The sequence below is a fragment of the Panthera uncia genome, chromosome D4 (genome assembly GCF_023721935.1).
Source record: "Panthera uncia isolate 11264 chromosome D4, Puncia_PCG_1.0, whole genome shotgun sequence".
NCBI classification, from domain to species: domain Eukaryota; kingdom Metazoa; phylum Chordata; class Mammalia; order Carnivora; family Felidae; genus Panthera; species Panthera uncia.
In genome coordinates this window covers 90,018,408-90,046,101 of record NC_064807.1, presented here as the reverse complement: position 1 = coordinate 90,046,101, position 27,694 = coordinate 90,018,408, and the positions used below count along the sequence as shown (strand labels likewise).

Here is a 27,694-nt window from a genome sequence, read left to right as displayed (position 1 = left end):
CTGTGCACCTGCTGTGTGTAGTGGGCTTCCTGGGTCCAAGTGGTGCCCTGCCCCCTAACTGAGGCAGAAGGGACCGCCTCCAGCCTGGTGCCCCAGCAGCCGCGTCACCCCAGGTTTGGGAGTCCCCTGAGATGGGCTGCTCGTCCCCTTGCCCACTCGTGTCCCCGGCTCCCTGCACGGGGCCTGGACCAGACAGGTGCAGAGACAGCTGCTGAACTTCTGAAGACGGCGTAGTCCCACCCCAAGGGCCAGGGCTGGGCGGTCTTCGTCCCTGGCCGTCCGAGGGGGCAGAATTGCCGCCTCCCTCCGAGTAGGCCGGCCCCGCCCTCTGCCCCCCATCCCCAAGAAAGCGAGCCGATGCCACAACCAGGTTTGGCAAAATCCGGATGACCGTCGGCATTCCTTTTATTGCAAATCGGTTAACAAAAAAAGATGAAAGAAAAAAATACATCCTTTTCATCACCTACAGTTTTGCACGTAGATCACTTTTTTAAAAAGTTTCCTTTTGCTGTAAACTACACTCTATTTTTTCCCAAACCCCGCAAGAATCAACATCCTAGGGCGAGTCTGGTCATGCCCACTAGGGACGCACAACACTGCCCCCGGGGAGGCCGGAGGGGCTGCCTGGAGGAGGCCGACACCCGCCGGGCAAGGCGGGCAGCGGGGTGCCCTCCCCAGGTTTGCTCTCATGAGCTACGGGCCTGGCAGCCGCGGGTCAGGTGGCAAGGCCCGGGTCGTGAGCCCAGCCACGCTCTGACGTCCCTGTCAGCACGACCCCGGACACCCTGGACAGACTTGTTCATTCAGATTTTTTAAACAAAATCCACCTTTAAAAATGTATTTACAGACATTTAGTTTGCCACAGGCTTATACTTGATATCGCAAGTGTCTGCTCCTTCCCTGGGCACGTGCTCCCCCCCCACCCCCAGACCGGGGGTGGGGGTGGCCCTCAGGCAGGATCGCCCCCCCCCCCCCCCCCCCTGCCGAGGGCACCGCCTCAGCCGCACACACCAGGCCGTGGGATGATCTGTCTCTGGGAACTGAGGCCGGACACAGCCATGTTTCTCCAAAGTCTTGAGAGACTGTTCTGGGGTCTCGTCAATCTGGGGCCGTGAGGGGTCTGACCCCGCGAGCTGGGTCTGGGCCCCAGGTGCTGCTAGTCCGTTTCCACTTGTCCTGGAAGAAAGTGTCCACGCTGAGCTGCTGGGGTGGCCCGGGCAGTGTCTTTCCCCAGAAAAGGGTGGGATTCCTCCACGTGGCATCCAAGACGGGTACCCCACAGCTTACACAAAGCTTAAGTATCAAGGCCAGGGGCAGAAGAGCTTCTAGAAGGAACAGGAACTCACAAGACCAATGAACAGCTATGTAATACTGAACCCGAAACAAAGATTCACGATCGGTACCATGAAATGTGCTCTTGGTGCCCCCCAAGGACACATCTTTAAAAGCATGTTTTCAAAGCGATCATTACAAAAAAACCCCACCGAAACATAGAAACCACAATTTACATTTTACAACATTCCTATTTTAAATGCAACTTAATCCACACGCCAAAGGTGCGGGGGTTTTGCCTGTTGTTTGCCTCGAGATGCAGCTTCTCACACAAGGCAGGGGACCTGGGCAGGTGGGAGGGGGCTGGGCGCGGGGCGGGGGCATCCGGGGCCACGGCGGCAGGCCCACACCCCCTTCTGGACAATGCTGGTTCAAACCTCCCTTGTCCAGCATCCTTTCTTTTTGGGTTTTGAAGAAGAAAACAAAAAGTCAATAAATAAGTGGTATTTATAAATCCTGAATCTTTGTTTGTATTTTACAAATACGTAACAATGTCATAAGTAGGAAATTCATGACTGAGACCTAGTTTATTTTCTCGGAACAGACAAAACTTGTTACCTGGAGACATAGAAAACATTACGTATAAATAAAAAGGCAGTGTTTCCTCGTAAAATAAAAGTACATAAATAAATACTAAAAAAAAAAATTAAAATCCTCATCCTTTTATTTTGTATAAAAACACGATTCTTAAGAAAAAGCCCCTTTGGTCAGTCCCGGTGTCTGCCGAGCGCACGCAGGCGCCCCAGCGGGGCTTGGGAAAGGAAGCACGGGGTCCCGCTGGGGCGCCGGCTGTTTACTTGAGCGCCTCTGGAATGTGGGCGATGTGGGACTGCGTGCTGGTGGGCGGGCTGGAGATGCCCTCGGACCAGTCAGAGACGTGGGAATGCGGTGACGAGCTGGACCACTGGTCGGGGGACTCGGGGGACGGGGTGAGGAAGGGGTGCTCAGGCACCTGCAGCTGGTGGCTGGGGGTGTTGTCCGCCGGCGAGGAGGAGTAGCTATGCTGCGAGGGCGGGGTCAGGAACTGCGCGGTGGTCATGGGCGGGGCCAGCGTGGCGGGCAGGGCCTGGCTGTCCTGCGGCAGGATGGTGTGCACGGCCAGGCCGCCAGGGCCCAGCGGCTGCACGTCTGCCTGGCTCGGCTCCCCGCCCAGGAAGCTCCGGCCCACGTGGCCACTGGCGGCCGAGGCCACGCCGAGGTGTGGCTGGGGCGGCTGGGGCTGCAGGTTGGGCGGCTGCATCTGTAAGTTCTGCTGCGGCGGCTGGGTCTGCACCAGGTGAGGCTGGCCGGCCAGGCGCGTGCCGGGCAGGGCCTGGTAGCTCATCATCTGGGACAGGGCGGCCGTGGACAGGCCGGCGTGCAGCGGGCCCATCATGCTGTGCTGGAGGGCCGGGGCCTGCGTGCTCAGGGTGCCCGGCGCCACGTTCCCTCGCAGCGGGTTGTACTGGTTGGGCACCAGGCCGTTCTGCAGCCGGGACAGCCACTCGCACTGGCCGTTCAAGCCCGCGGCCCCACCCACGGTGAAATTCACGCCGCCGCCAGTGCCCAGGACCGTGCTGGTGCTGGAGGCCGCGGGCAGGTGGGAGAGCCTCGGGGGTCCTGCCTCGAAGGCCAGCCGGCCGCCCCCGCCCAGCCCTGCCATCTCGGGCTTGGCGGCCACGCTCAGGTGGCCGACGCCCAGGTGGGCGTCAGGCATGCCGGGCAGGTGGTTGAGGGGCACGGCCGGGGACTGCTGGAACGGAGAAGGCAGGAGCGGCGGCGAGGCCACGTCCGACAGGTAGCCGTGCGGCGACTCGAGGGAGTCCACGGGCGACAGCACGCTCGAGCTGTCCAGCAGGCAGCCCTTGCCGTCCTGGGGCTTCTTCCTGCGTGCCTTGAGGTCTTTGGCCTCCTTGCCGCCGCAGGCCAGGCCCTTGGTGCTGGGCTTGCGGGCCTTCTTGCCCTGCACGGCGGGCTTGAGGTTGCCCAGGTAGCTGCCGGGGGAGCAGAGTGGCGGGGACAGCGTGGGCGCGCCACCCAGGGCCGTGCCGTGCAGCTGGGGGCTGCGTGCCAGGCTGTACTCGTCCAACAGCCGCACGATGTCATGATGCATGCGCTCCTGGGCGATGTCACGGGGCAGGCGGTCCATGTGGTCCGTGATGTCCCGGTTGGCGAAGTGGTCCAGCAGCACCTTGGCGGTCTCGTAGCTGCCCTCCCGAGCGGCCAGGAACAGGGGCGTCTCCTCCTGGGAACGGGCAAAGGGGAGGTGGGGGGGTCGCCAGAGGACCCACCGCGGGAGACGGGAGGCTCACGTCGACCCTATCCCTTAACCGCACCGTGACGTGGCCTCATGATGTCTTAAAGAGGAAATAGCCCTAAATACGTCTTCTGAAACCTGCTCCCAGGCAGCCTGTCGGGTTCTAGATTCTGAATCGCCAGGACTTTACCTTTGGGAGGGGCACAGACACCACTGGAAATCTACACCTGTGGCCTCTCTCTCCTCCAGAACGCCATAGCCACAAACAGTGCAGCAATTTCAGGGACTTGGGGATCCCTGAGGGGCGTCCTTGGGCACCCCGGGGTGGGTTCCCCATCCACACAGTCCCCAAGTGACCCTGACGTCTCGGCTCCTTCCGAGTCTCGGTGTTCTCATCTGTACGGTGGGCGTGCCACACGTCCCCGGTGAGGCTGTTGCGTGGCCTGACGGGGCCTCTCTGGCTCACACAAGGCTTTGGCCACGGCCCGATGCCCTTCCGGCGGCCGCTGCATCTCTGAGGCTCAGTGTCCCCAGTGGGAGGCGGCGACAAAGCCTGGCCCGCAGGGGACTCAGGGGTGCCCGGGTCCCAACAGCTGCTGTGTCCCCCAGGAAGGAAGGAGGGAGACCCAGGTCGGGTCAGAGAGATGTGGACAGGGCTCGGCCGCCAAGGAGCTGGGGAGCAAAGCGTTTCCCTCGCTTTGGGGACAGACCACAGCAGTGACGGGCGAGTTCCGTGTGCAGGCAAGTGGCCGCTCACGCTTAACCGGGGGCCTCGCCATGTGCCACGCCCCCGCACCACCAGCGACAGGGCTCTACGTGCACCACCCGCCCGGTGACGGCCGGGGACAGAAAATGCGGCGCAGGTCGTGGGGACACGGGACAGCTGCGGTCGCACCCTTTACTGAGCTGAGACGCACGCGCTCGCCCGGGAGGTGTCGGCGAACGTGGTCAACGAGGGAAAAGAGCTGGTGCCACCCACGCACGAGCTCGGGGGCCCTCACCGGGACGGCCCACGTCTGGAGTTTCTGCCCACGGCTCGGTGGTCCCGTGGCCAGAAAGGGGTGGCGCCGGGTGAAGGGACTCGCCAGCCTCGCCCGGGCCCCGTGCCGCCGGCCCGCGAGCCCACCTTGTTGTTTTGCATGTCCTTGTTGGCCCCGTTCTTCAGGAGCACGACAGCCGCCTCCACGTTGTTCACGGCGGCGGCCCAGTGCAGCGCGGACTTGCCTGTGTGCGGGGCAGAGAGGAGGTTGGGGCAGGGCAGGCGGCACGGGGCCCACCCACCGCGGGCTGGACCGCGCGGCCCGGCTCACCCAGGTCGTCCACGGCGTTGACGTCGGCATGCGAGTTGACGAGATCTTCCAGCATGCCCTCCACCGCCAGGCGGGCGGCCAGGATCAGCGGCGTCGTGCCATCGTGCATGCGCGCGTCCAGGTCCGTGGCTCGGTTCCGGATCAGGATCTACGCGACAGAGGAGGGGGCAGGCTTGGCAAACGGGAGTCGAGGGCCGCCGGCGACAAAGCCCCCTCTTGGACCAGCCCGGGCGGTGGGGGGGGGGAGCAGGAAGGGCGGAGCTCCGCCGGCCACCGCTGGAGGATCCAGGGGCCGACGTGCTCATCTAATCCTGCCACCACCGCCCAGGACCCACAGGGGTGAAGTCCCCGCCCAGCCACAGCGGGCAGAACCACGTCTGAGTCACGGACTCAGACCGCTGAGACCCGCCGTGTCCCTGCAGACACACAGAAGAGGGGCAGGCCCTCCCTCACGTGCCGCTGTGCCCGGGGCCACAGGCGAGAAGGACAGTCCCTGCCCACCGGTGGGTGAAAAGGGCTGGCCTCACGCCCACGAGATGCCCGTGGGAATTTACGTGTCTCTGTGCCACCAAGGCCGTGGGAGCAAACCGAGCCTGCTCCAGGGGGCTCGTTTCAATGCTCCTCTCCTCTCTCACTAGCCTCACTGCCTACATCTGCAGCAAGATAACGTGCTAAAAACTCACTAAATTACAGCTCTGTGATGACCCCCCCCCCCCCCCCCGCCCCGCTTATGCCCCACCTTGCCTGTCTGTTGAGGGCACGGCTGCTCGGAGCCTGTGGACGCGTGGCAGGGGAACCAGTTGGAGGCATGCAAAAGGAGCCCGTGTGGGGATGTTCCCCAAAAACCCAGACGTCCAATTCCCCGGACCCACCCTTGCCCCGGGCTCCCAGCAGCAAGCCGCAGCCCCTAAACCCTTCTTTTCACCGCCGCCGCCAGCTACGCCTCCAGCCAAGGCTGATCGGGAGGCGGGAGGCCGTGATGGGCCGCCACAGCGGGACCAGGAGGCCGTCTCGGGTGGGGGTGAGGAAGCGCTGCCACCTCCTGGCGGCCCGCCTGCCCCGCGAATGCGCGACTCAGAGCACCCGTTCGGCCGAGCCCCGCCGAGGTTACACTTGGTATCGGGGCTCTGGGGCTCCGTGAGCCTGGTCGACAGCCCTGACCGGGAGGCAGAGGGGCTCGCGTGGCCGCAGCTGCCCACCTGGAAGACGCCCTGCGCGTCGGCAGACACGGCTGCGTGCAGCGGGGTGCGTCCCATGTTGTCCTGGATGTTGGCGTCGGCGCTGGCTTCCAGCAGGCGCTTGGCCGCGTCGGAGCGCGAGTAGCGGGCAGCCAGGTGCAGGGCGGTCTCGCCAGTGCGGTCCGTCTGGTTGTGCAGACTGGCGCCCTGATAGATGAAGTCGGAGATGACGGCGGGCGCGTCCTCCTCCTCCTCGCTGTTGCCCGTCTCCAGGCCCCCTCCGCTGCAGGAGGCGATCATGAGGGGCGTGAAGCCGTCTGTGTGAAGGCAGGGACAAGCGCTCCGTCAGGAAGGCCGGCCCCCGGCAGCGGCCCCAGGGCGGTGCTGCCGGTCCCGCGGGGCTGGGCACCCACGGCCATGCCGCCCGGAGCCACCACAATCAACCTGAGCTCCCCAAGGGGCAGAGCCAGGTTCGGCCGCCAACTGGCCGGAGGCAATGAGGACCCTGCAGCTTGGCCTCCTGACCCGCCCGGGACCTTCAGCAATAACCCACCCGAGAACAAGCGACATAAGAGTCGCGTGGTTGGGAAACCCACAGCTTGGCCGCTTCGAGACAAGAAATTAACTTGGCGGGCAGACAGCCACCCCCAGGACAGAGCCAGCTAAGGACACGGCGTCTCCTGGGACGTCTTGTCCCGCTCCAAGGAGAGAGCACACCTTGCCCCCGTGCTCGGCTTCCTGAATACTGACCCCAGGCAGGCGGCTGGACAAGGGGGACCCCTAGAGCCTCTGGGGGGGAGGGGGGGGCGGTGCGGGCGGCCGGCTGTGCACCTACCCGGCCCTCGGACGTTCACATCCATGCTGTCGGCGTCGGGCTCGCCCTGGGGTGGCGTGGGGGCCATGGCGGACACACGCAGGTCGGCAGCGTCCAGGTGCTGCTGGGTCCACTGCCGGTGATCTGCCTGGTCATCCAGGTCGGGGAGAACCACTGGCTCCTCGAACTGAGGAAGGGGTGAGCAGAGAGCCCTGTCATGGGGGGGGGGGGGGGGGTCCCGGGGCAGGGCTGGGGCCGCCCGGGGAGGCCCTGGAGCCCACCCGACTCACCCGGAACTTCTTGGCCTCCAGATCCTCGTCACCCCACTCGTGCTGGCTGTCGTCCATGAGAGCACCATCCGACGCGTTCTTCAGGGGCCTGGGGGCAAGGGGTCGGGAAAACGACGCTGAGCGGGGCTCCTCCCCGAGGCCACGGCTCGGGTGGCCGCCCGACGCCCTCGGACCGCGCGAGGTGAGGCCCATGGGCGCGCAGGGGGCGGCTCCCGTCTCCCCCACGCCCCCCACGGGCCGCAGCGGCATCCACTAACTTGAGGCCCACGGAGTCCTCGCCGAGGGGCTCCCGCCGCTTCTTCTTGCTGGCCTCTGACACCTTGAAGCCCTCCGGGAACCAGAGCTGTCCATGCTGCCGCCGACGCTTGCGGGACAGCAGCACCCCGCAGCCCACAAAGAAGAGGAGCACGAAGGCGGCCACGGCCACGTACATGAAGTGCAGCTGCGGGGGTGGGGGCGGCTCCACGGTCTCACCTGCGGGCGCCGGGACATCAGGCGGCGGCTACGCGGCAGGCCGGCAGCCGGGGGGCAGCGGACTGGCTCCACAGCTGGGCGCCTCCTCACCCACCCTCCTCCAACCCGCCCCCCAAAATAAGGTCATTTTCTACGCGATTAATCAGAATTGCAAACTATCGCTAAATTCTCTCCTGCACCAGCCGACTATCTGGAGACGCCTTCTACTTTTTTCTCCTTTAAGGGAGGATTAGCCAACTTCAAATCACTGCACTCGCATGAAGCTGTTAAGACAAAGGATTTAGGAGGATTTTCAAGATACAAACTTCAACACTTCACATGACACCGATCAATTCTTCTCTCTCTCTCTCTTTTTTAAAAAGCTGCAATGATTTTGAAATAATACCCAACAAAGAAAAATCAGGGGGATGAGAGGGGGGAGGAACGGGCTCCTACTTTCCGGCAGATGTGTCTGTCCGTCCCCCTGGGCCAGCCACACCGACAGCTGTCATTACGGGGAGGGAGGGCGCACCAGGCAGAAAATCCCAGAAAAAGTGGTTCCCTAGCTCTGGATGGCATGACGCACACACACCCATAGGCGGCAAATGGCACAAAGAACAAGAACGTTTTTGGAGGGGGGACTAGGAGACTTGACCCCTCCCCGGTAGGCTCTTCCTAGAAGCCAGCAAACTGTCCCCAAGGGAGCACGGCTGGGGTGGGCCACTCACTCTGCACGGCCTCGATCTTGTAGGGGATGTTGAGGCTGCCCAGCGAGGCGAGGGCGCCCAGGAAGGCGGCCACGTCCGTGGCGCTCTGGAAGCATTGTGAGGATGACTGGACACACTGCCGGTTGTCAATCTCCAGGTAGACAATGGATCTGGGGGGACACGCAGGTCAGGGGGCTCAGACCGCAGGTTTATGCCCTGCCGCCGCCCAGTTTACCCCTCCGGCTCAGGCGTGGTCCCGATGCGGGGAGATGCTCCCAGAAAGGGAGGGCGGTCTGGGGTTGCAGGGAGCCAGGTCTGTACAGAATGATGTGGGGGGGTGGGGGTGGGTGTGGGGGGGTCAGTGTGCTCTGTCTCCAGCCCAGCAAACCCAGCCCACGGCAGGTGCTCCCCAGACACCCCTCAAAGCGCTCTCCCACCTGGCCCTGCCACCCTCCACTGTCCCCTTGGGAGCCACAAGCACCCTCTCCCCCATCTCAGAAGGACAGAGACCTCAGGGGTCTGGTTCCCATCTGGGAGCTGACCCCAGCGCTGGAACACCGGCTGGGGGGGAGGGGAGGGGGGTCAGCAGCTCCGGCAGGAACGCCGCCGGCGCGGGGCCCTATCAGTCCTGGACTCGCGGGACCCTCGGTCTCCTTCACCCGCAGGCCGGGAGGCGGCGCCCTCCCCCGCACGCGCGCACTCACCCGCGGATGTCCATGGGGTCCAGCTCCCGGCGCCGGCGGCCGGCCCCGCCGCCCGGGAGCAGGGCGGCCTCCACCCGGTCGAGCAGGGCCCCGGGCGCGGCCCAGCCGTCCACGGCGCGCTTGATGGGGTGTTTGCGCAGCTCCTCCTCGCGGCCGTAGTAGGGGAAGACCATGGGCTGGCCGTGCGCGTCGCGCTTGAAGACCACGTTGGTGTGCAGCAGGCGGCTGAGCTCCCGCAGGAAGTGCAGGGAGTTGTTGCGCAGCTGCGCGGGCGGCGTCAGCACCACCAGCACCAGCGCGCCGGCCGCCAGCCGCTCGGGCACGTGCTCCGCGCAGTCCAGCCCGTCCCACTCGCACTCGGCGCTGTTGCAGCCCTGGTCGCAGTGCCCGTCACCGAAGTGGTCCTTGCAGTACTGGTCGTACAGGGGGCTGCAGGCGCAGGGGCGCTCAGGCGGCCGCCGCTGGGCCCCGCCCACGCGCCCCTGGCCCGGCCTCCCCCCCCCCCATGTCCCGCCCGAACCCCGCCCCCCATTGGCCCCGCCCCCCGCCGCCGGCCTGAGTCCCGCCCACGCCCCAGGCCCCTCCCCCCGGGCGCCCCGCCCCCCCACGCTGCCTCACTTGCACTGGCCGTCCGCGCGCTGGCAGTCGAAGCCGTCGAACAGGCACCCGGCCGAGTTGCACTGGCTGTCGCAGCGGCCGTCGCTGAAGTACTTCCAGCACTGCAGCGACTGCGAGCAGTTCTGCCAGGGGTCGTTGAAGTTGAGGGAGCAGTCGCCGCCGTCCCAGCCGCACGCGTGGTTGTTGCAGCCCAGGCTGCACACCTTGTTCCCCGCCTCCTCGCGGCACTCGGGCAGCTCGCACGCCTCCTCGATCTGCGGCGGGGGGATGTCGACGCCCAGGCCGCCCCCGAAGCTGTAGTCCAGGATGTGGCACAGGAGCCCGTTGAACTTGGCGGGGCACAGGCAGCGGTAGAAGGGGCTCTCGGGCATCGGCTCGCAGCTGCCCTGGTTGTAGCAGGGGTTGCCGCCCACGCAGGGGCTGCCGGCCGGGAACTGGCACTCGGGGCCCGTGAAGGGGCCCAGGCACAGGCAGGTGGGGCTGCGCGGGCCCGAGATGCACGTGCCGCCGTTGAGGCAGCGCAGGCTCCCGCAGGCGCGCGCGTCGTTCTCGCACGTGGCGCCCTCGAAGCCCTGCGGGGACAGGCAGCCGCGGGCACGCGTCAGGGGGACCGAAACCGCTCGCTCTCGGTAACGAGGGAGGCTAAGCCCAGCTCCAACCAAGCCCCGCCCTCTGGAGCATGGTGTGTGAGGCATCGAGGGGGTACCCTCCCGCCACCTGCGGACCAAGGAGCCCCCCACGGCTGCACCTACCGCCGGGCACTTGCAGATGAACCCGCGGGCAGTGTTGGAGGCCACGGCGCAAGTGCCCCCGTTCTGGCAGGGCCTGCCCTTACAGCCGTTGATGACCGACTCACAGCGGCGTCCTGGGGACGAGAGCAGGCGTGAGGGGCTTGCCCGGCCCCCGCGGCCTCCGCCCCACCTTGCCGCGGCACCCACCTGTATGGCCCGCGCGACACTCGCAGTAGAAGTCGTTGACGCGCTGCACGCAGTTCTGGGTGCCACGGGCGTCGCAGGGGTTGGACAGGCACTCGTTCACGTCTCCCTCACAGCGCTCGCCCACGAAGCCGGGTGGGCAGGCGCAGCTGTAGCCGCCGACCTGGTCCACGCAGGTGCCGTTGTTAAAGCACTTGGGGCCCCGGGAGACGGGGTCGATGAGGGGACTGCAGTCGTCCACGTTGACCTCACAGTGCACACCTGCAGAAGCGCGGACGCCGTCGGGGGCCTGAGCGGGCCACGCGCCGGCCCGGCTCCCTCCTCGGGGCGCTCCCCTCGGCAAACGGTCGGGATGGGACCACACAGACGCTCAGGAGAGAGGACGCTGGCGACAGGGCCGCACCCCGGACTCGCGGCCGGGTGCGGGCCGCCGGGCCGGCCCCCCCCCCCCCCCCCCCCGCTCGGTCAGCCCCGCACCTGCCTTCTGCCCCCACAAGGCAGAGCGGAAGCTTGAGCTGGGCCTAGGGTGCTTCCGGCCAGGGCCCGGCCTGCCCACTTTCCCCTGGGGCACAGCCCTGAGGCGTGGCTGTTCCTTACCCTGTGTGCCCCGGGGACAGGAACACTTGTAGGTGTTGATGAGGTCGATGCAGGTGCCCCCGTTTTGGCATGGGTGGGACAGACACTCGTTGATCTCCTCAGAGCAGTTTACCCCGTGGTACCCGGCCACGCACTGTGCAGGGAAACAAACGAGGGGTGGGGGCCTGTGGCTTGGTGGGCGGCTGAGATGCGGCCCTCTACCCGCTGTGCAGGCTGACGGGGCCACACCACAGGCCACTCTCTTCATCCGTGAAGGCTTGAGTTCCTCACACCCGGTCGGCCCAGAGGGAGACCCTTGCCCAGCCGACTCGGATAAGCTGAGGGTCACTGCCCGGAGCTCAGGCCAGAGCGTGTCCTGTGGCCAGGAGCTGGAGGCCCCGGGGCAGGTGTCAGCTGAGCCCGGAGACAGAGCTCTTGGGGAGGGGACCCAGACGGAAACCCCACCCATATTCCCGAGTATTCTTCTTCTTCCCGGCTCCCCCCGCCACGGGACGCCTCCACCAGGCAGTCTTCCCTGATTATCACCGCCCTCCCTTACTGGGACTGCGTAAAGTCAGGTTTAGTCCTCCCCACGGAGCCTGCTCGCGGCCCGGGGCCTGCCACACTCACAGCCGGCACCCCTTGCCCCCCCGGGACGGGTCCCCACCTCGCAGGAGTAGCCGCCAGGGTAGTCGGTGCAGGTGGCCCCATTCTGGCAGGGGCTGGGCGAGCACTCGTCCACCTGGTCCTCGCAGTAGCTGCCCGTGTAGCCGGCCTGGCAGCGACAGTGGTGCGTGTTGCCCGCGTCCATGCAGAGCCCCCCGTTCCGGCACAGGTGGGTGACGTTGATGTCTGGGGGGCGGGGGAAGCAGAGGGAGGGGGCCTCAGACCTCCTGGCGTCAGGGGGTGGACACCCGGGGGGGGGGGGGGGGGGGGCGCCGGGGAACCCTGGGCCGGGCCGGGCCGCGGGGTTACCTCGGCGCCGTGCGGCCACCTCACAGGACACGTTGGGCACGTCGCAGTAGAGGCCGGTCCAGCCGCTGTGGCACTCGCAGCGGTACAGGGTGTTGGTCTGCCAGCACTTGCCGCCGTTCTTACACGGTGAGGAGTCGCACCAGCGCACGAGGTTCTGGGGACAGCGGGGGTCGCCTGTGTTTACGCTCCCTCCCGGGGCTGACCCCGCGAGGCCGTGCGGAACACGCAGAACCTCGCGCCCACGCGGGCTTGTGAGCCCATCCTACAGACATGGGAACTTGAGGCCCCTGGGCCACCACCCCCCCCCACCCCCCCATCGGGAGTGGCCTGGGGCTGGGGCTCTCGTGCTCGGGGCCTCAGCAAATCCCGAACACCCGCAGCCTGTCGTCGAAAAAGTCCTCTCTGTAAGTAAGCTACTCTGTCGGAAGCCTTGTGACACATCTCACGTGAGACTCTTTAATAAAGACGAGGCTTCGGTACTTTTCCGTGTTTTCCGGAAAGACGCTGGCTTTCAGCTCCGTTCCTCCCCTGCTTCTTTCTTACTCTTGCTTCGTAAACCCTTGCTCCCGAGCTGAGCGCGGCCCCGTTCCCCACCCGATTCCCTAGGTGGCACGTGGCCTCGGGCCGGGCGCTGGGCCGGCCGGCCGGGTCCCAGGAGCCGCGCGGCCAAGGCCACCCCTGCCCTCCCGGCCCGACTCTCGCCGCACCGGTCCACCAGTGGCGCGGGGAGGCCGACGGCCGGGGCCGGGCAGGGTGGCCGTGACGACGCGCCGCGGGCGCCCCTGCAGCCCGTCGCTCACCTGGCAGTTGAGGCCCGTGTAGCCCTGTGGGCAGGTGCACTTGTAGGTCCCGTAGCTGTCCTGGCAGGTGCCGCCGTGCAGGCAGGGCCGAGAATCACACTCGTTGACGTCGTGCTGGCAGTAGCTGCCCGTGAAGCCAGGCGGACACAGACAGGTGAAGGAGCTGATGCCGTCCACGCAGGTGCCGCCGTTGAAACAGGAGCTGGAGGCGAGCAAGCAGCAGGGGAGAAGGGTGAGGGGGGCGCGCGGCCCTGCCCGAGAAGCTTCCCCCGGACTCAGACTGCGGCGGAAGGGGCCCGACAGCTACAACAGGCGGCGAGCAGCCCGGATGACCTCAGGGAGGCCAACGGAAGCCCCGGGAGGCCCCAGCACGGGGCCGGGGACCGACCGCAGGCTCTCACGGCACCTTACGCCCACTTCCTCTGCCCCCTTTACGAGTCACGCCGGGAAGAGCTTTAAACACACGGGTATGTGGTAGTTAACATAAACATGAGGAAGGAACCAGAATCTGCACGGACAACGTAGATGAGCGTGTCGGAGGGTGTGAGAACGCTGAGCGCTGAGCTTCCCGGCGGCCAAGGGAAAAAGCGAAACAAGACGGGCCACAGAGTTGAGGCTGACAGAAGGGGGCACACCCGTTGTCCAGGAGAAACCCCCCCCCCCCCCCCCCCCGGGCTCCCGGGTCTCACACTGGTCGGCGGACCAAGGCTCGTTTAGAACACGACGCCTGCCGCGCTGGGTGGGGAGAGCCGGCCAGGTGGACACCCGCTGGGTGTGCCCGGCCGCCAGGTGCTGTGCCCGGCCCCCACGGCCTGCTGCCCCGTGCGGCGCCCTTGCCTCTCTGTGCAGTCGGGCGTGTTGTTCTCGCAGTGGATGCCGCTGAAGCCCGTGGGGCAGGTGCAGGTGTAGCTGTCCACGCAGTCGGTGCAGTTGGCACCGTGGTGGCAGGGGTTGCTGGCGCACTCGTTGATGTCCTCCTCGCAGAAAGCCCCCCGGAAGCCAGGCAGGCAGTCGCAGAAAGCCGTGTTAACGCCGTCTGTGCAGGAGCCGCCATTGTGGCACGGGTCTGGGGCGGGGGGGGGGCGGGGGGACAGAAGGCAGGCTTGAGGGTGGACTGCGGCGTCCCCCTGGAGCTGGGGGCCCACGGCCCCCCACTCCTAGGCCCCAGGCGGCAGGGCAGGGGCAGAATGTGTAAGCTCAACAGTCAGGCCGACGAGGCTGGCGCCATCATGTCCCCTGCCCGCTTGGTGACACCTGTCTGGGCCTCAGCGTCCTACGACCCGGGGTCGGAGAGCCCTGCTCCCTGCTGGGTCATGACAAGGACCGATAAGGCTGCACGATGGGAGGAGCTACCCCAGCCCGCGGGGAGGGGCGGTGGCTCGGGAGGCTTCTGGAACCACCCAGAACCGCCCCTGGTCCCCGCGAGGCCCACAGCTGTGCAAGCAGCAGCCCCCCCCCCCCACCGCGCGCCCCCCAGCACTTCCTCTAATTGAGCCCAGTGCCCTGGGCACGTCCCCGGGCACTGCGTCGTGGGTCCTCCCGCCTGGTGCCAGCCCGCTCCCTGCCCCGCGCCTGCCCAGAAAACCGCAGGTCCTGCCCAGAAAACCGCGTTAACAGGTGGCCGAGCGGGCCCCGCCACTCACTGGGTCGGCAGTCATCCACGTCCGTCTCGCAGTTGTGCCCCGTGTAGCCGGCGCGGCAGCGACAACGGTAGCCGCCGTTGGTGTTCTGGCAGGAGGCGCCGTGGCGGCACGGGTTCTTGACACACTCGTTGATGTCGACCTCGCACGTCTGTCCTGGGGGAGGAGGAGGGGGCCGACAGTTCAGCCCCCGCCCTCCAGGCCTCTCCGGCAGCCTTCTCTGCCCCGGGACCGTCCCCTGGGGGCACCCCAGGAAGGAAGGGGGCTCTCTGACTTGCGATCCCCCAGTTTGGGGCCAAGCAGACAGAAACTGGGGGTGGGAAGGGCCCTGCCAGGCCCATCTCTGCTTCCGGAGCCCCTACAGGTGGCTCTGCAGCCTGCAGAGATGGGGAGCCCCCCAGACCTCCCGCCCCAGGGGAGCGGACCCAGGCAGGGCTGCAGGGCCAGGAGGCCTCACCTTGCCAGCCTGCAGGACAGACACACGAGAAGCTCTCGAAGTCCTCGGACTCCTGGCACTCGCCACCGTTCCTGCAGGGGCCGGGGGCGCACGGGGCCAGCACCACCTCACACGTGGCTCCTGAGGGCAAGGGGGACAGCGTTGAGACCCAGGGGGCCTGGCCCAGAGGACCAATGCCCCATGGCATCTCCCGACGGAGACCCTGATGGCCCCTGAGCCGCCAGAGTCCTCTGACAGCCCCGTGGGGCAGGAGGGGGGGTGGGGGGTGGTGCTGCCCTCGGGACCATGGGCGAGCTCCTGGCGGAGTGAGAACCCAAACCGGGGGGCTACTTGGCTCCAAAACTGTCCCCGCAGGACACGGCCTGGGCCTCAACCCCTCGGGAGTGCCTGCTCCCGGCCTCACGCCCTCTCTTGGTCTCCTGGAGGCCTTAGAGCTCCTCCCAAGGGCTCTGGGGCCACAGGCAGCCCGCGGCCGGTCACGGAGGCCACCGAGCAGAGGCCGGACAGCAGGGGAGGAGCCCCGGCCCCGAGCACCCCTCCCCGTCAGGGAGCACCTGTGGTACAGGACCCCGGCGCAGGGAAGGGAGTCTCGCCAGAAGCGGGTCGCACTGGGGCGACTTTCCTCCATGGAAACCCAGCGGACAGCCTTCCTGTTTACGGCCGTGGGGGCTGATTCCCGGGGAAGAAAGGAAGCACTATCTTCCCCGTAGCCCATTATCTCCCTGGCCTGCTGGTGTGAGTTTCCAAGGCCTTTCTTTCTATCTGTTTCCACGGTGACCTAGGCAGGCAGGAAATTCGCCAGAGTTTCCGACAATTGTGCAGAGGGAAGCAGGAAGTGGGCAGACGGGAAGCAGGTCAGCACAGGCCGGCTCCTCCCCACCAGGCCCGCCAGCCTCCGATGCTGTATCTGCAAGGGACTCGTGTGTCCCAGGCAAGGGGCCCCTGGGCAGCTACCGGCCACAAGCTGCCTCACCAATGCAGGAGAGAAAATCCAGGTCCTCAGCTCTGGCCACAGGCTGCCTCGTGTGGTGGCAGCCACCAGCACGGAGACAGGCCCCCTCCTCCCCACCCCCCCCCCCATCCCCCAGCCTGGCCGGACAGGGCTCTCTCGGGACCTCCAGGCTCGTCAGCAGGGAGGCCCGAGGCTGTCCCCAGCGGCAGCGCCCTCGGCCCACTCCCAGTGGGACCCAGGGACAGCAGTGGTTGTGGACTTTTGTTTTTTAACACTTTGCAAATCTCTTCCACGGAGGGGACCATTTCCTGCGATCCCGTTGGCCGGGCCAACGGCAGACGCTGGGACGCCCAGGGAAACGCCTCCCGCCTCTGCTCGGCGCTAACAGAGGGCTCCTTGTTTCCCCGACACAAAGAGGGCCCGCCGTCAAAGGAATCCCTCAGGCCCGGCCAGCAAGGGGGGGGGGGGGGGGGCAGTCCGGCCCCCAGGGGCCCATGCAGTGTGGACGCTGGGCCGTGGAGGCCAGCAGCCCAGGCCTAGCTTGTGGCTCTGCTGTGCAGCACCCCATCTCCTCCCCTCCCAGGCAGGCTGGCCAAACCAAGTACTTGGGACACGCTCGTATTAAGATCGCTGTCCAGTGTCCTATATAGTCGTGTGTGACTTTGGCAGAAATTTGCGGAATGAGGCCCGAACGTGGCCAGCCCTCAGCCTCCACGTGGCGAGCGGAACTCTGGTTGTACCTACTGAGTCAGGAGGCCCGGCCGGCCCCAGGAAAGCCACCGGGTACGCACTGTGCCACGCACGCCCGCACCCGCGGGCCCCGCCCTCACCTGTGTAGGGCAGCGGGCAGTTGCACGTGTAGCCGGCCACATCATCGATGCACGAGCCCTGGTTCAGGCACGGGTTAGACGCACACTCGTTGATGTTGGTTTGGCAATTGGGCCCTGGAGACAGAGGGCCGGTGGTGAGTGCGCCCATCACCCCAGAGGCTCTGAAGGGGCCCCCTAGGGTGGAGGGAGAGCCCCGCGCCGAGCCTACCCCGGAGGGTCTGCCCTGAGGGCAGCGGGTGCCTGTGGCAGGAGAGAGAAGCGAGGCGCCGCGGTCCCAGCGCCCCCCGAGGGCCCGCTCTGCGCCAGCACCCCTGCCCGGCCCCACTCACCACTGAAGCCCTCGCGGCAGGTGCACACGTAGCCGCTGGTCATGTCTCTACAGGCGCCCCCGTTGGCGCAGGGGTTGGACTCACACTCGTTGGTGTTGATGTCACAGTGAGCCCCACTCCACCCGGGGTCACAGTCACACGTGTACCTGCAGGGGTGACCACGGCGCCATTGAAGTGCGCCCAAGCTCCCGGCCCTGCTGCCGTCCCCAGGCCTGATGGCACGGGGTGGGGGTGGGGGGCCACCCCCACCCGAGAGTCCTTTCGCGGGGGGACCCCAGCCCCCACCCCGCCCAAGAGGGCGGCATGGGTGTGGCCGTGCCACATCCGGGCAGTCGTCAGAAGGCCACCTGCCACTCACCCACCACGTGGCCTTGGACACAGAGTACGAGGTCCCCGCCCGCATCAACAGCCCCATGCACGCGGCCAGCGCTGGGTGCGGAGCAGATGTCAGGAACCAGGTGAGCTCTGCCTCCGCTCCACACCCTCGCCCTGCCGACACCACGCGTGCGGGGGCCTCGCCAGCCGGGTGTCCTACAACTCGCTCCTGGGAAGGACGCCCCGGGAGAAGGGCTCGGGCCCACACACAGCACCCACGCCAGACGCCCATCGTGGGGGCCGGGCCATCACCTGTACTTCTGACCGACCAGCCACATACCCGGTTTCCCAAGACCTTCTCCTCGGGACGGAGATTGGCTAGAACGGCTCCCGGGAGTCAGAAAAGGGCTTCGCTCGCTAGGCCAGTGGTTTGCTACACAAGCCTAACCTTAGAACAACCCGCACGGGTTGAGACGCACGGGACAAGGTGTGGGGGAGGCATGGGCTCCTGTGCTCTGGGCGCCACCCTCCCGGCACCTCCAGCTGCCCTCAGCCAGGAGCTCTCTGAACCCCACCGGTTCGCGCTCTTCTGTTGCACAGGCACGGCTGGTGAACTCCACCTGCAGCCCCTCTCCTGCTTGGAGGTGGGGGTGGGACTGTGACCACGCTGCTGGCCCCCAGACCCCCATCCTTAGGCGACCTTGCCCACCTCCTCAACACGGACCCAGGTGTGCCCCTTTCACCTCCGCGGGATGGGAGCCGTTTCAGCAGCCAGGACGGAGAACAAGGTAGACCCCGGTGTCACACGCACGCGTGCTGGCTGCCGCTGACCCACAAGCGCGTCCGGGGCCCCGTGACCACACGTGGTCGTGCTGAGCACACACCAGGAGCCGGCGAGGGCCCTGCGAGCCCTTGCCCGTGAGGGGCACCCGCTCCCGGCCTGTCCGAGGCTCCGCGCAGGCCTCTCCCTCGCCCGCCGGCCTCCGGGGACAGAGCTCCCGCCCACACCTACCCGTTGAGGCTGTCCCGGCAGGCCCCGTGGATGCAGGGGTTGCTGCTGCACTCGTTGACCTCGGACAGGCACGTGGGGCCGTGGTAGCCCTCGGGACAGCGGCAGGTGAAGCTGTTGGTGCCGTCCTCGCAGGTGCCCCCGTGGTGGCAGGGGTTGCCCGCACACTCGTCGATGTTGACGTTGCACATGCTCCCTGGAAGCGGGGAGGGGGGCTCAGATACCCACAGCCGGGCCCCCCCCAGAAGGAGGGGCAGGGGGGTCTTCGTGAGCAAGTTCTGGCCCCTCGGAGCCTCAGTTTGCCCCTGTTGAACCGGGGACGACACCCAACCCCTCTCCCCGGGTCCTTCCGAGGCGTAACCTGGGTAAGCGGGGGCTTCGCACGGGAGCACAGCGCCAGCCGGCCGGGCCCAGGGGCCCCGGGGACAAGGCCGGCGTCAGCCCAACCGCCCAGAGACGCCTTCGGGGAAGACACAGGACGCACACCCAGAGGAGTCTGCCCTGACCAGGGATAAGGGGCTCGAGGGTGCCCGTCCCGGTCCTGGTCAGAGCCCCAGGCCTCCCGTGGTCTCTGCCCCAATGGGCCGAGGCTGGCAGCCGGAGAGCTGGGCCCTGGGTGGAGGCCTGCCCCGTCCCGCCCACCTGGGGACCCGGCGGAGTCGCTGGCCTTGACCTCGGCCCCTGCAGCAAGGGCTTGAGGGGCCTGGGAGGGGCAGAGCCCCAGCGGTCCCTAGGCCCCAGGCCGCTCACCTGTGTAGCCCGGCTCGCACGAGCACTCGTAGCCGTCGATCTTGTCCAGACACGTGCCTGAGTCACAGGGGCTGCTGGCACAGTCATCCAGGTTGGTCTCACAGTTGGGTCCTGGCGGTGGGCAGCACCGGAGGTCAGCTCCTGGGCCCCCCCCACCGTCCCCCCAACACACACACCCCGCCCCCCCGCCCTCCCCCAGGCACCTGTGGTCCCCTTGAGGCAGAGGCACAGGTAGGCGTTGTCGCGGTCCTGGCAGGTGCCGCCGTGGCGGCAGGGCTGGCTGTGACACTCGTTGACGTTGGTCTCGCAGTGGTGGCCCGTGTAGCCCGGCCGGCACAGGCAGGTGAAGGTGGCAACACCATCCTTGCACGACCCGTAGTGGCAAGGATCGGGGTCACACTCGTCAATGTCCACCTCGCAGTGCGGCCCCGTGTAGCCTGCAGGGCAAGGCCAAGGGCACTCAGGGCGGCTGCTCCCGGAAAGGCCCCAACCACACCCGGGCTCTCCCGGAGCAGAGGGGGGAGCGTGCCGTTCATCACGGGACCCCCCCCCCCCCCCCCCCGCCCCTTCCCCAGACCCGGGAGCCTGCCCACCCTCTGTCCACCGGCCCCGCACCTTCCGTGCACACGCAGGTGTAGGTGTTGGGCCCGTCCAGGCACTTGGCGCCGTTCCTGCAAGGTGTGCTTGCACACTCGTCCACGTCAAACTGACACAGGTGCCCGGTGAAGCCTGCGGCGAGGACCGGGAGGCAGTCGGACGCAATGGGTGCCGGGGGCCCCGTGGCCGAGCCCCCGCCGGGCCACAGCAGGGAGTCCCTCCCCAGGCCACGCTCCGGCCAGGGCCCAGTAGCCCTCCTGACCTCTCCTCTTGCTCCCTTTCAGCTCCTGCCACTGCCCCTGCAGGAGGGGCTTTTCTCATTCAGACTCCGGCTACTACGGTCCCAGCCATCCCGCGGTGAACGAGGTCCCCCACTCAGCGTCTGGGACGGCGGATTTATACCTTGCAGGCCCACAGCTCTGACCTGCCAGGCCTCCCGAGTGTCGGCGTCCTGGACCTACAGACCCTCCGGCCACGGGCTCCTGGAGCCCTCCTGTTGTGTCTCCTGCAGGCCAGCAGAGGTGGGGAGGGCGGGGCAGGCCCACTCCCTCCCAGCTGCGAGCCCTCAGAGAGCCAGGCTGGCATCTCCTCACCACCTAAGCTCCCCGGGGACCTGGGGACTATAATCCCGCTCCCAGGGGAGCCCCAGCGGCAGGGAGGATTTCTGGGTCCCGGGCTCCCCCTAAGCCCAGCCTGACCTGGCCTGGCCTGACCACTCCCGAAGTGAAGTCCTTGCAGGCCAGTCCCTGGGGGACCTGCCCGGTGCCCCTCAGGACAGGAGAAGGGGCTCCCGTAGGACCAGTCCCAGACCTGAGCTAGGCCTCCTAGTGGGTCGTCGGAGCTCCCGGCCCACCTCCCCCAGAGGGACGGTGGGGGCTGGGCAGCAGCCCCGCTGGGGACGGGCCTCACCTGTGGGGCACTCGCACAGAAACTCGTTGATTTTGTCCAGGCAGCGGCCGTTCTGGAGGCAGGGGCTGCTGGCGCACTCGTCCGTGTTGACCTCACAGTGCACGCCCTCGTAGCCTGGGGCGGGGGGCGGGGAGGGGGCACAGGGGTCCGTGAAGAGCCGCGGCCACCCCCCACCGCAGCTCAGGGCAGAGAGATGGACGCCCACGCCAGCCGCCGGCAGAGGCGACTGGCCAGCACCCTCCGTACCTGTTCTCCTGCGGCTCACCTGGCTCCCGGGCCCCCCGCCCCCCAAGCCCTGGCGCTGCCCTCTGGGCTGGTGCCCCGCGGGCCGGCCCGGGCCGGCGCGGAGGCCGGGGGCACAGAGCGGTCGCCAGGGGCGCCGCAGCGGGGTCACCCCGACAGGCAGGAGGCTGGCTCCACGTACCCGGCATGCAGATGCACTGGAACTCCCCGATCTGGTCCAGGCAGGTGGCGTCATTCTGACACGGGTTCGAGATGCACTCGTTGACGTCAATCTCGCAGCGCGGGCCCGTGTAGCCCTGCAGACACTGGCACTCGAAGGAGCCCAGCGTGTTGATGCACTTGCCCGCGTGCTCACAGGGGTTGGCGCCTGGTGGGGGCCGGGGCGGGGCAGCACCGGTGAGAGCCTGCTTCAGGCACCCCGGCCACCGGACCATTCTGGGGCATGCCCGCCTCCCCCATCAGACTGGCAGTCCTCTCTGCTGGAGGCGGGGGGGGGGGGGGGGGGCCCCCCCCCCCCCCCCCCCCCCGTCCGACCAGGAACCCTCTGAGGGCGGAGTCGATGTCCCAGACTCCCCAGCACCCCCCCCCCAACCGCACGACTTGCCCGACGCACCCAGCGAGCACTCGTCCACGTCCTGGCTGCAGGCCGGGCCCGTGTACCCGGAGGGGCAGGTGCAGATGGCCTTGCCGTTGACGGGGTTGGTGTCACAGTTGGAGCCCTCGTTGCAAGGGTTGCTGATGCAGGCGTCGTTTAGATGGCAGAGCAGACCTGGGCGGGGCGGCCGCGGTCAGCGGGGCGCTGCCTCTCCCGGCCTGGGTCCAGGCCCGGCTCCACAGGGATGGGCCTCCCACGGCCACGCTGCCCAGCGGCCCCGTCGGGCCCACGACCCCCAGGCTACCCTGGGGGGCTCGTCACCAGCAGGCCTGCCCCGGGCACCCCCGGCCTCCTTCCCTCCGGAAAGGCCCCTTCGGCAAAAGCCATCAGCCGTGCGCCTGAGCGAGGCTGCACACGCCAGGCAGGGCCGGGGGAGCCCAGGGCGGTGGTGCCACGTCCCCTGTGCCCACGCCCCACCCCCCCAGACCCGCCTCGGGGGGCAGCCCCGCCCCCTGTGGCCGGGGCGCTCACCGGTGCGGCCATGAGGGCACTCGCAGTAGAAGGAGGCCACTCGGTCGTGGCAGGTGGCCCCGTGGAAGCAGGCGGCGCTGGCACAGTCGTCGATGTTCTCGCTGCAGTCTTCCCCCGTCCAGCCGTTGACGCACACGCAGTTGTAGCCGCCGTGGGTGTTGTGGCAGGTCCCGCCGTTCTGGCAGGCGTTGGGCATCAGCTGGCACTCGTCTACGTCCTCGGTGCAGTACTGGCCTGCGGAGGCCCAGCCCGTCACGCCTCGACCACCGGGCCCGGGGGCCACCGCCCCCGGGAAGCCTTCCCAGGCAGACTCCTCCACCCACCGCAGCCTGGACCGCTGTATCCCCGCTGCCCCCGGCCCCCCGTCGCTCTGCTGTGGGCACCGGTGCTCCGGGGGGGCCCACGCTTGTCCGCCATCCCCAGCCTGGCCGAAGCCCAGGGGACCCGACTGTGGCGCGGCCCTGCCTGGGGGGCCGCACGCGACCCGCACCGATGAGCTGATGGTAGGGTGGGGGCCTCGGCCCCCCGGTCGCGGGCAGGGGCTGCCCCGGGTCACGCCGCCCTTCCCGGACCGCGCTCCCTGTGCGGGCACTGTGTCGGGCAGGGGCCGCTCCCCTGCGTGTGCACCTGTCCACTCGGGCGGGCAGCGGCAGTTGTAAGTGTTCACGCCGTCCACACAGGCGCCTCCGTTCTTGCAGCTGTTTCCGGGACAGTCGTCGATATTCTCCTCGCAGTTCTGGCCAGTGAAGCCTGCGGCAGGGGGAGCCGGGAGCCTGGTCAGGCCCTGCCCATCCGTGCTCGCCCCAGCATCTTCCTGGCTGGACCCACGACACCCTGCTCTGGACCAGCTGCCGCCCCCCTCAGGGCCTGCCCCGGGATGCCCACCACCTCGGGGCCCTCGGGGTCCAAGCCCCATCCCCTGGTCCCCCTGTTCCCCGTGTGACCAGGCCCCACACTCCAGGGCCCACGTGTGACACGTTCCTCTCTGAGGAATCATTATGCAAAGGGCCCGCTGAACAGACGGGGACTTGGGAACACGGGATCCTGGACGTGGCGTCATAAAAATCCCGTGTAGCAGAGTTAACCAGGAGCGGCTGTAAGCGGGTGCTGCCTGCAGGTGAGGCGCTGTGCTGGGGCCGGGGAGGGCTCCAGGCAGAAGCCCGGAGGAGGCAGGGCGGACACGCGGCCCTCAGCTTCCCAGGAACAGAGGTGTGGTGCCCGCTTCTCCCCCCCAAGCCGGGCCAACCTCTGTCAACGTCGCCTCCACGCCAGTCACCTATTAACCCGCTCAACTCCCGCCGGTTCAATCATCAACCAACAAAGGTGCGCCTGGCAAGAGCCCAAACCTACAGCCAGTTACTAATTAATGCCCCTCCCGGGGCGCCTTTGAACCTGTCTCCTGCCCGAGGAGAGCCGATCCCCTCCCTCAGGCCGCCCACCCCACCGGTGCCCTGGGGGGTAAAGCAGGTGGTCTAGAAGAGCCGAAGTGGACAGTGGACAGTGTTTTAGAGGGAGTGCCCCAAATCAGAGCCCGGAGCCCGAGTTCTGACTCCCACGTATGTTGTAGGGGCCTGAGCACGCCTCCCCGCCCCCCACCCCAGTACCTCCGAGGGTCTCCTACAGGGCCGTGCGGCACACAAGCCTGGCGAGCCCTCACCGGGAGAATCTCGCCCCGCTGGCCCCAGCGGGAGCCAGCACCAGCTCCATGACCAGGGTGTCCCCTGGCGGGTCGCCCCACAGCTCACGTCCTCCAGCCCTCAGTGTGGCCCCCGGAGGGCAGGCTTCTCTTGAGACACGTGGCTGGATGTGAGGTCCCAGGCCCGAGGTCACCAGGCCAGCAAAAAGGCATCTGAACCCAGAACCCAGGGGCAGGCCTGGCGAGTGGGCTTATCTCTTGGCCCCCAGGGACAGCTGGCCAGCCAGCAGCCCTGGGGTGGTCAGGGGGCAAGGGGAACACCCAGCGACACTCAGGAAACGCGTGCCCTTCGAACCTGCACACAAAGCTGGCTGGTGCGGTGACGAGGCCCCGGGCTTGGTGGCGGACAGGCAGGCAGAACGCTTCCCCTTTGCAGGGGCCGTTGGGTCAATCCTCCCGTCACCCCCAGGTCGGCTGGGCCCTGAGCGCCCAGGACCCAAACCCCACAGACCCAGGAGGTTTTTAAGCCTCTCGCCAATGTTATTATTTTTAGATCACCAGCCGCAAAACTGACTCAAAAGCTACAGCGGGAAGACCAGCCCCTACAGCAGGGACGGTGGAGCCGCTGGGGGACCAGCAGGGGCGGCTGTCCCACACCAGCCCCCACATCCAGGCCACTGGGGGGGGGGGGGCAGCGACGTGAGCTCCGCCCACATGGAAACAAGAGACCCGGGGAGGCACAAACAAGGATGTCCCTGCAGCTGCGCCTCGTTCCCTAACTTGCACGTGGCTCTGGGGAATTCAAGGTGAGGGGCTCAGAGCAGGGCGAAGAGCCAGGGGCCATGAGGGCAGCGGCACCCGCGGGGCAGACGGGGCACTGGGGAGGATACGCCCGTCCAGCCAAGCTCAGCCAGGAGCCCGCCCTGGGGGCTGCAGGGACCCCGGGTCCCTGGCATGGGGGACAAGCGCTGGGCGGCTGCAGCGGACCCCACCCCCAGGCAGAAGTGAGAAGGTGGGAGACCAGGGAGATGCCTGGACCCTGTGCCAGGCTCCCCTAACTGGTACCCCCTTTCCAGACCCGCCCGCCGTCCTGTGTGTGCTGGGACACCATCCTCCGAGCCCCGGCCCGGCCCGCACCCCCAGGGCCTCCCCGGGGCAGTACCTGGCAGGCAGGCGCACTCGTGGGTGGTGTCCCCCGTGGGGCGGCAGGTGCCCCCGTTCTGGCAGGGTGAGGGGCTGCAGGGCACGTAGGGCAGCTCGCAGTGGGGGCCGGTGTGGGTGGCGCGGCAGGTGCAGCGGTAGGAGCCGACCTCGTTGTGGCAGGTGCCTCCGTTGCGACAGAGCCCGGGGCTCTGGCCACACTCGTTGACGTCCTGCCTGCAGGTGGGGCCGTGGAAGCCGGGCGGGCAGCGGCAGATGTACGAGGCCTCGAAGGGCAGGCACTGGCCGCCGTTGGCACACGGGTTGGAGGCACACGGGTCGGCCTGCTGGCACATCTTCCCTGGGGGGCGGGGGGGGGGGGGGGGGGCCCGCCGGGGGGGGGGGGGGGGGGGGGGGAGGGGTCACGCCGGGGTCCAGGGACAACTTCCAGGCACCGTGGAGGTGCCAGCCTGGCGCAAACCTGTCAGCACCGTCTCTTTAATTGCCGGGACCCCACGACAGGACACGGCCATCTTCCTGGAGATGGGGACCGAGGTTCCCGGGACACACGGCCAGCGGGGGCAGGGGGCCCCGAGACCGGACCCAGACTGTCCCCTCCAGAGTTCGTGTTCTCTGGAGAGCTCGCCGTTGGAGGTCCTGATGCAGGGCCAGCGGACCCTGGGGACCTCACTAGACGGAGGGCCCCCTCCTCGCAGAGGCAGGGAGCCCCGGGGTTCCCGGAGCGGATGTCGGGGCTGGAAAGGGGCCCGGGGACTCGAGGGCGGGGGTCACGGACTGCAGAAAGCCCTGGCCTTCTCCCAGCACGTCACGGTGCACGGGCAGTGGGGGGAGGGCCGGGGCCAGGGGGGGCCTCACCTGACCAGCCGGGGGGGCAGCGGCACTTGTACTCGGTCAGCGTGAGCAGGTCACAGGTGCCGCCGTTGCGGCAGGGCTTGGCGAGGCAGGCGTTGTCTCGGGGCGTCAGGCAGAGGGGCCCGGAGAAGCCCAGGCGGCAGGCGCAGGCGTAGTCCACCGGGCCGCCGTGGTCCACCGCGTGGCACGTGCCCGCGTTCTTGCAGGGGGCGCTGAGGCAGGGGTTGGGCGCCTGGCATCGCCGGCCCGCGAAGGCACCGCTACAGCTGCAGCAGACAGGCCGGAGCGGTTACTTCCACCGGCTCCCCGTCCGCCCGGCCCCGGCCCCCCGCACCGTCCCCGGGGAGCGCCAGCCGCGGTCGGGCCCCGCCGCGGGCGGCACGTCCCGGGACCAGACAGCGGTGGGGGCCGCACGACCTCACGCGTGGGCCGACGGGCTGGAGACCGGAAGGCTCCGCGAGGCCGGACCTGATTGCAAAACCCTCGTGAGCGTCTGCGTGGCCGCAGAGAAGGGGACACACGGGCCCACAGCCGCTCCCAGGGAGGGGGTGCCCCGAGACCCTTTGGTGTGGGGGGCTGGTCTCCTCAAGCTGTTCTGTAACCAACGTGCCTTATTTGGGTAATAAAACAGTCCGCAGCTTTACTTTTTTTTTTCTTTTTTCTTTTTTTTAAATTTTAAATGTTTGTTTATTTTTGAGAGAGAGAGAAAGAGTCAGAGCGAGAGGGAGACACAGAGTCGGAAGCAGGCTCCAGGCCCTGAGCTGTCAGCACAGAGCCCGACGCGGGGCTCGAACCCACGGACCGCGAGATCGTGACCCGAACCGAAGTCGGACGGGTAAATGACTGGGCCACCCAGGCGCCCCCCAGCTTCTCTTCTTTCAACACCCACACAACCAACAGACATAAGGCTGCAGACACAGCAGAGTGGCTCCCGCCAGGGGGGTCTCACCTGCCGGGAGCACCACTGGGAGCACCCCAGCTGGCAGCCCATCCCCCACCCACACTTAGTGCCCAGACACGGTCTCCCCCTTTGGCATCAAGTCTGCACGATGTCCAGGCAACATCAGCTGGGAGCAGACAAACCCATTTCCCAGCAGGAGAAATCAAGGTGTGCCAGGAGGAGCATCCTTCCTGAGCTCTTGGCGAGCCGGCCAGGCTGGGGAGCAGGGGGAGCAGGGGGGAGCAGGGGGAGCGTGGGGGTGAAGGCCACCATGTCTGCAGGGTCTATGCTGTGCCTCTCAGCGCACTGCTCAGTCTCCAACAGGAGCAGATGAACGGGAGGGGGAGTTCTCACGGCTTCTTTGCAGGGACAGGGCTCAGCACATGTCACCCCACCACAGGGCCTCCCTTGGCCACCTGTTGGTCCGGCTTCTGGAGCCTGGGCCACAAACTGCCCATCGAGGTCACCTTGTGGCCTTGTACTCGAGGGAAAAGCTCAGGAAAGGCTCTGGGACCAGCCAGGCATTGTTCTTCCCAGGGGCAAAGCCTCTGAGGCATAACGTGCCCCCGGCCCGCCCCCGGGCCGCCATGGCCTGGGAAGGCAGCCGGGACGCTGCACCCACAGTCCTGGGCCCTGGGTGGGCGGGGCCTCCTCTCCCTGGCAGAGGCGGGGGCTGGCGGGGAAACTCGGGTCCCTGGATGAAGAGGGGGCTCTCCCAAACATGAAAACACCCCTGCTTTCAGAGCCCACCCGTCACACTGGGGACCTCTACCCTCAGCAGAGGGCAGCCTGCTTGTCCTCACTGCCTCCCCCCCCGCCCCCCGCCTGACCCAGGGACTGGAATCAAGCCTGCATGGGTGGGGTGGCCATCGGAGGGGCTGGGGTCTCAGGGTCTCTGCATGCCTGGGAGGCATCTGTCTCCCTGAGGGCTTTTCTCTGCGGCTACAGCTTGGGTGCCGCGGACAAGGACAACACGAAATGGCCACTGGGGCTCACCATCTGTTGTCAGAAGCCAAAAGT

General features: G+C 67.5%; 1 protein-coding gene across 1 annotated transcript; it reads right to left on the bottom strand.

Moving 5' to 3' along the window:
* Positions 1-371: 371 nt before the first annotated feature.
* On the bottom strand, positions 372-27,263 carry NOTCH1 (notch receptor 1). The gene is made up of 33 exons (XM_049632633.1): positions 27,142-27,263; positions 25,738-26,000; positions 24,884-25,222; positions 22,713-22,835; positions 22,086-22,319; positions 21,573-21,728; positions 21,141-21,326; positions 20,717-20,830; positions 19,826-19,939; positions 19,414-19,647; positions 19,211-19,321; positions 18,464-18,656; positions 17,137-17,282; positions 16,808-16,921; positions 15,026-15,145; positions 14,572-14,724; positions 13,766-13,994; positions 12,929-13,130; positions 12,129-12,282; positions 11,821-12,005; positions 11,175-11,307; positions 10,581-10,838; positions 10,395-10,507; positions 9,643-10,214; positions 9,025-9,453; positions 8,342-8,490; positions 7,418-7,634; positions 7,161-7,248; positions 6,892-7,057; positions 6,078-6,373; positions 4,879-5,026; positions 4,695-4,792; positions 372-3,556 (listed from the first exon to the last, which is right to left on the bottom strand). Exons 1-33 carry the CDS (start codon positions 27,261-27,263, stop codon positions 2,126-2,128), a joined length of 7,590 nt encoding a protein of 2,529 aa, XP_049488590.1. The 3' UTR covers positions 372-2,125.
* Positions 27,264-27,694: the final 431 nt, after the last annotated feature.

Bases quoted from the DNA above. Each gene is read 5' to 3' on its own strand.
- NOTCH1 (XM_049632633.1), bottom strand. From the start codon at position 27,263: ATGGCGGCCCGGGGGCGGGCCGGGGGCACGTTATGCCTCAGAGGCTTT. The intron at 13,995-14,571 runs GTGAGTGGCGGG...CCCCCGCCCCAG, and splicing joins CGTGGATGACTGCCGACCCA to ACCCGTGCCACAATGGCGGC. The intron at 5,027-6,077 runs GTGGGCAGCTGC...TCTGTCGCGTAG, and splicing joins ACGCGCAGGGCGTCTTCCAG to ATCCTGATCCGGAACCGAGC.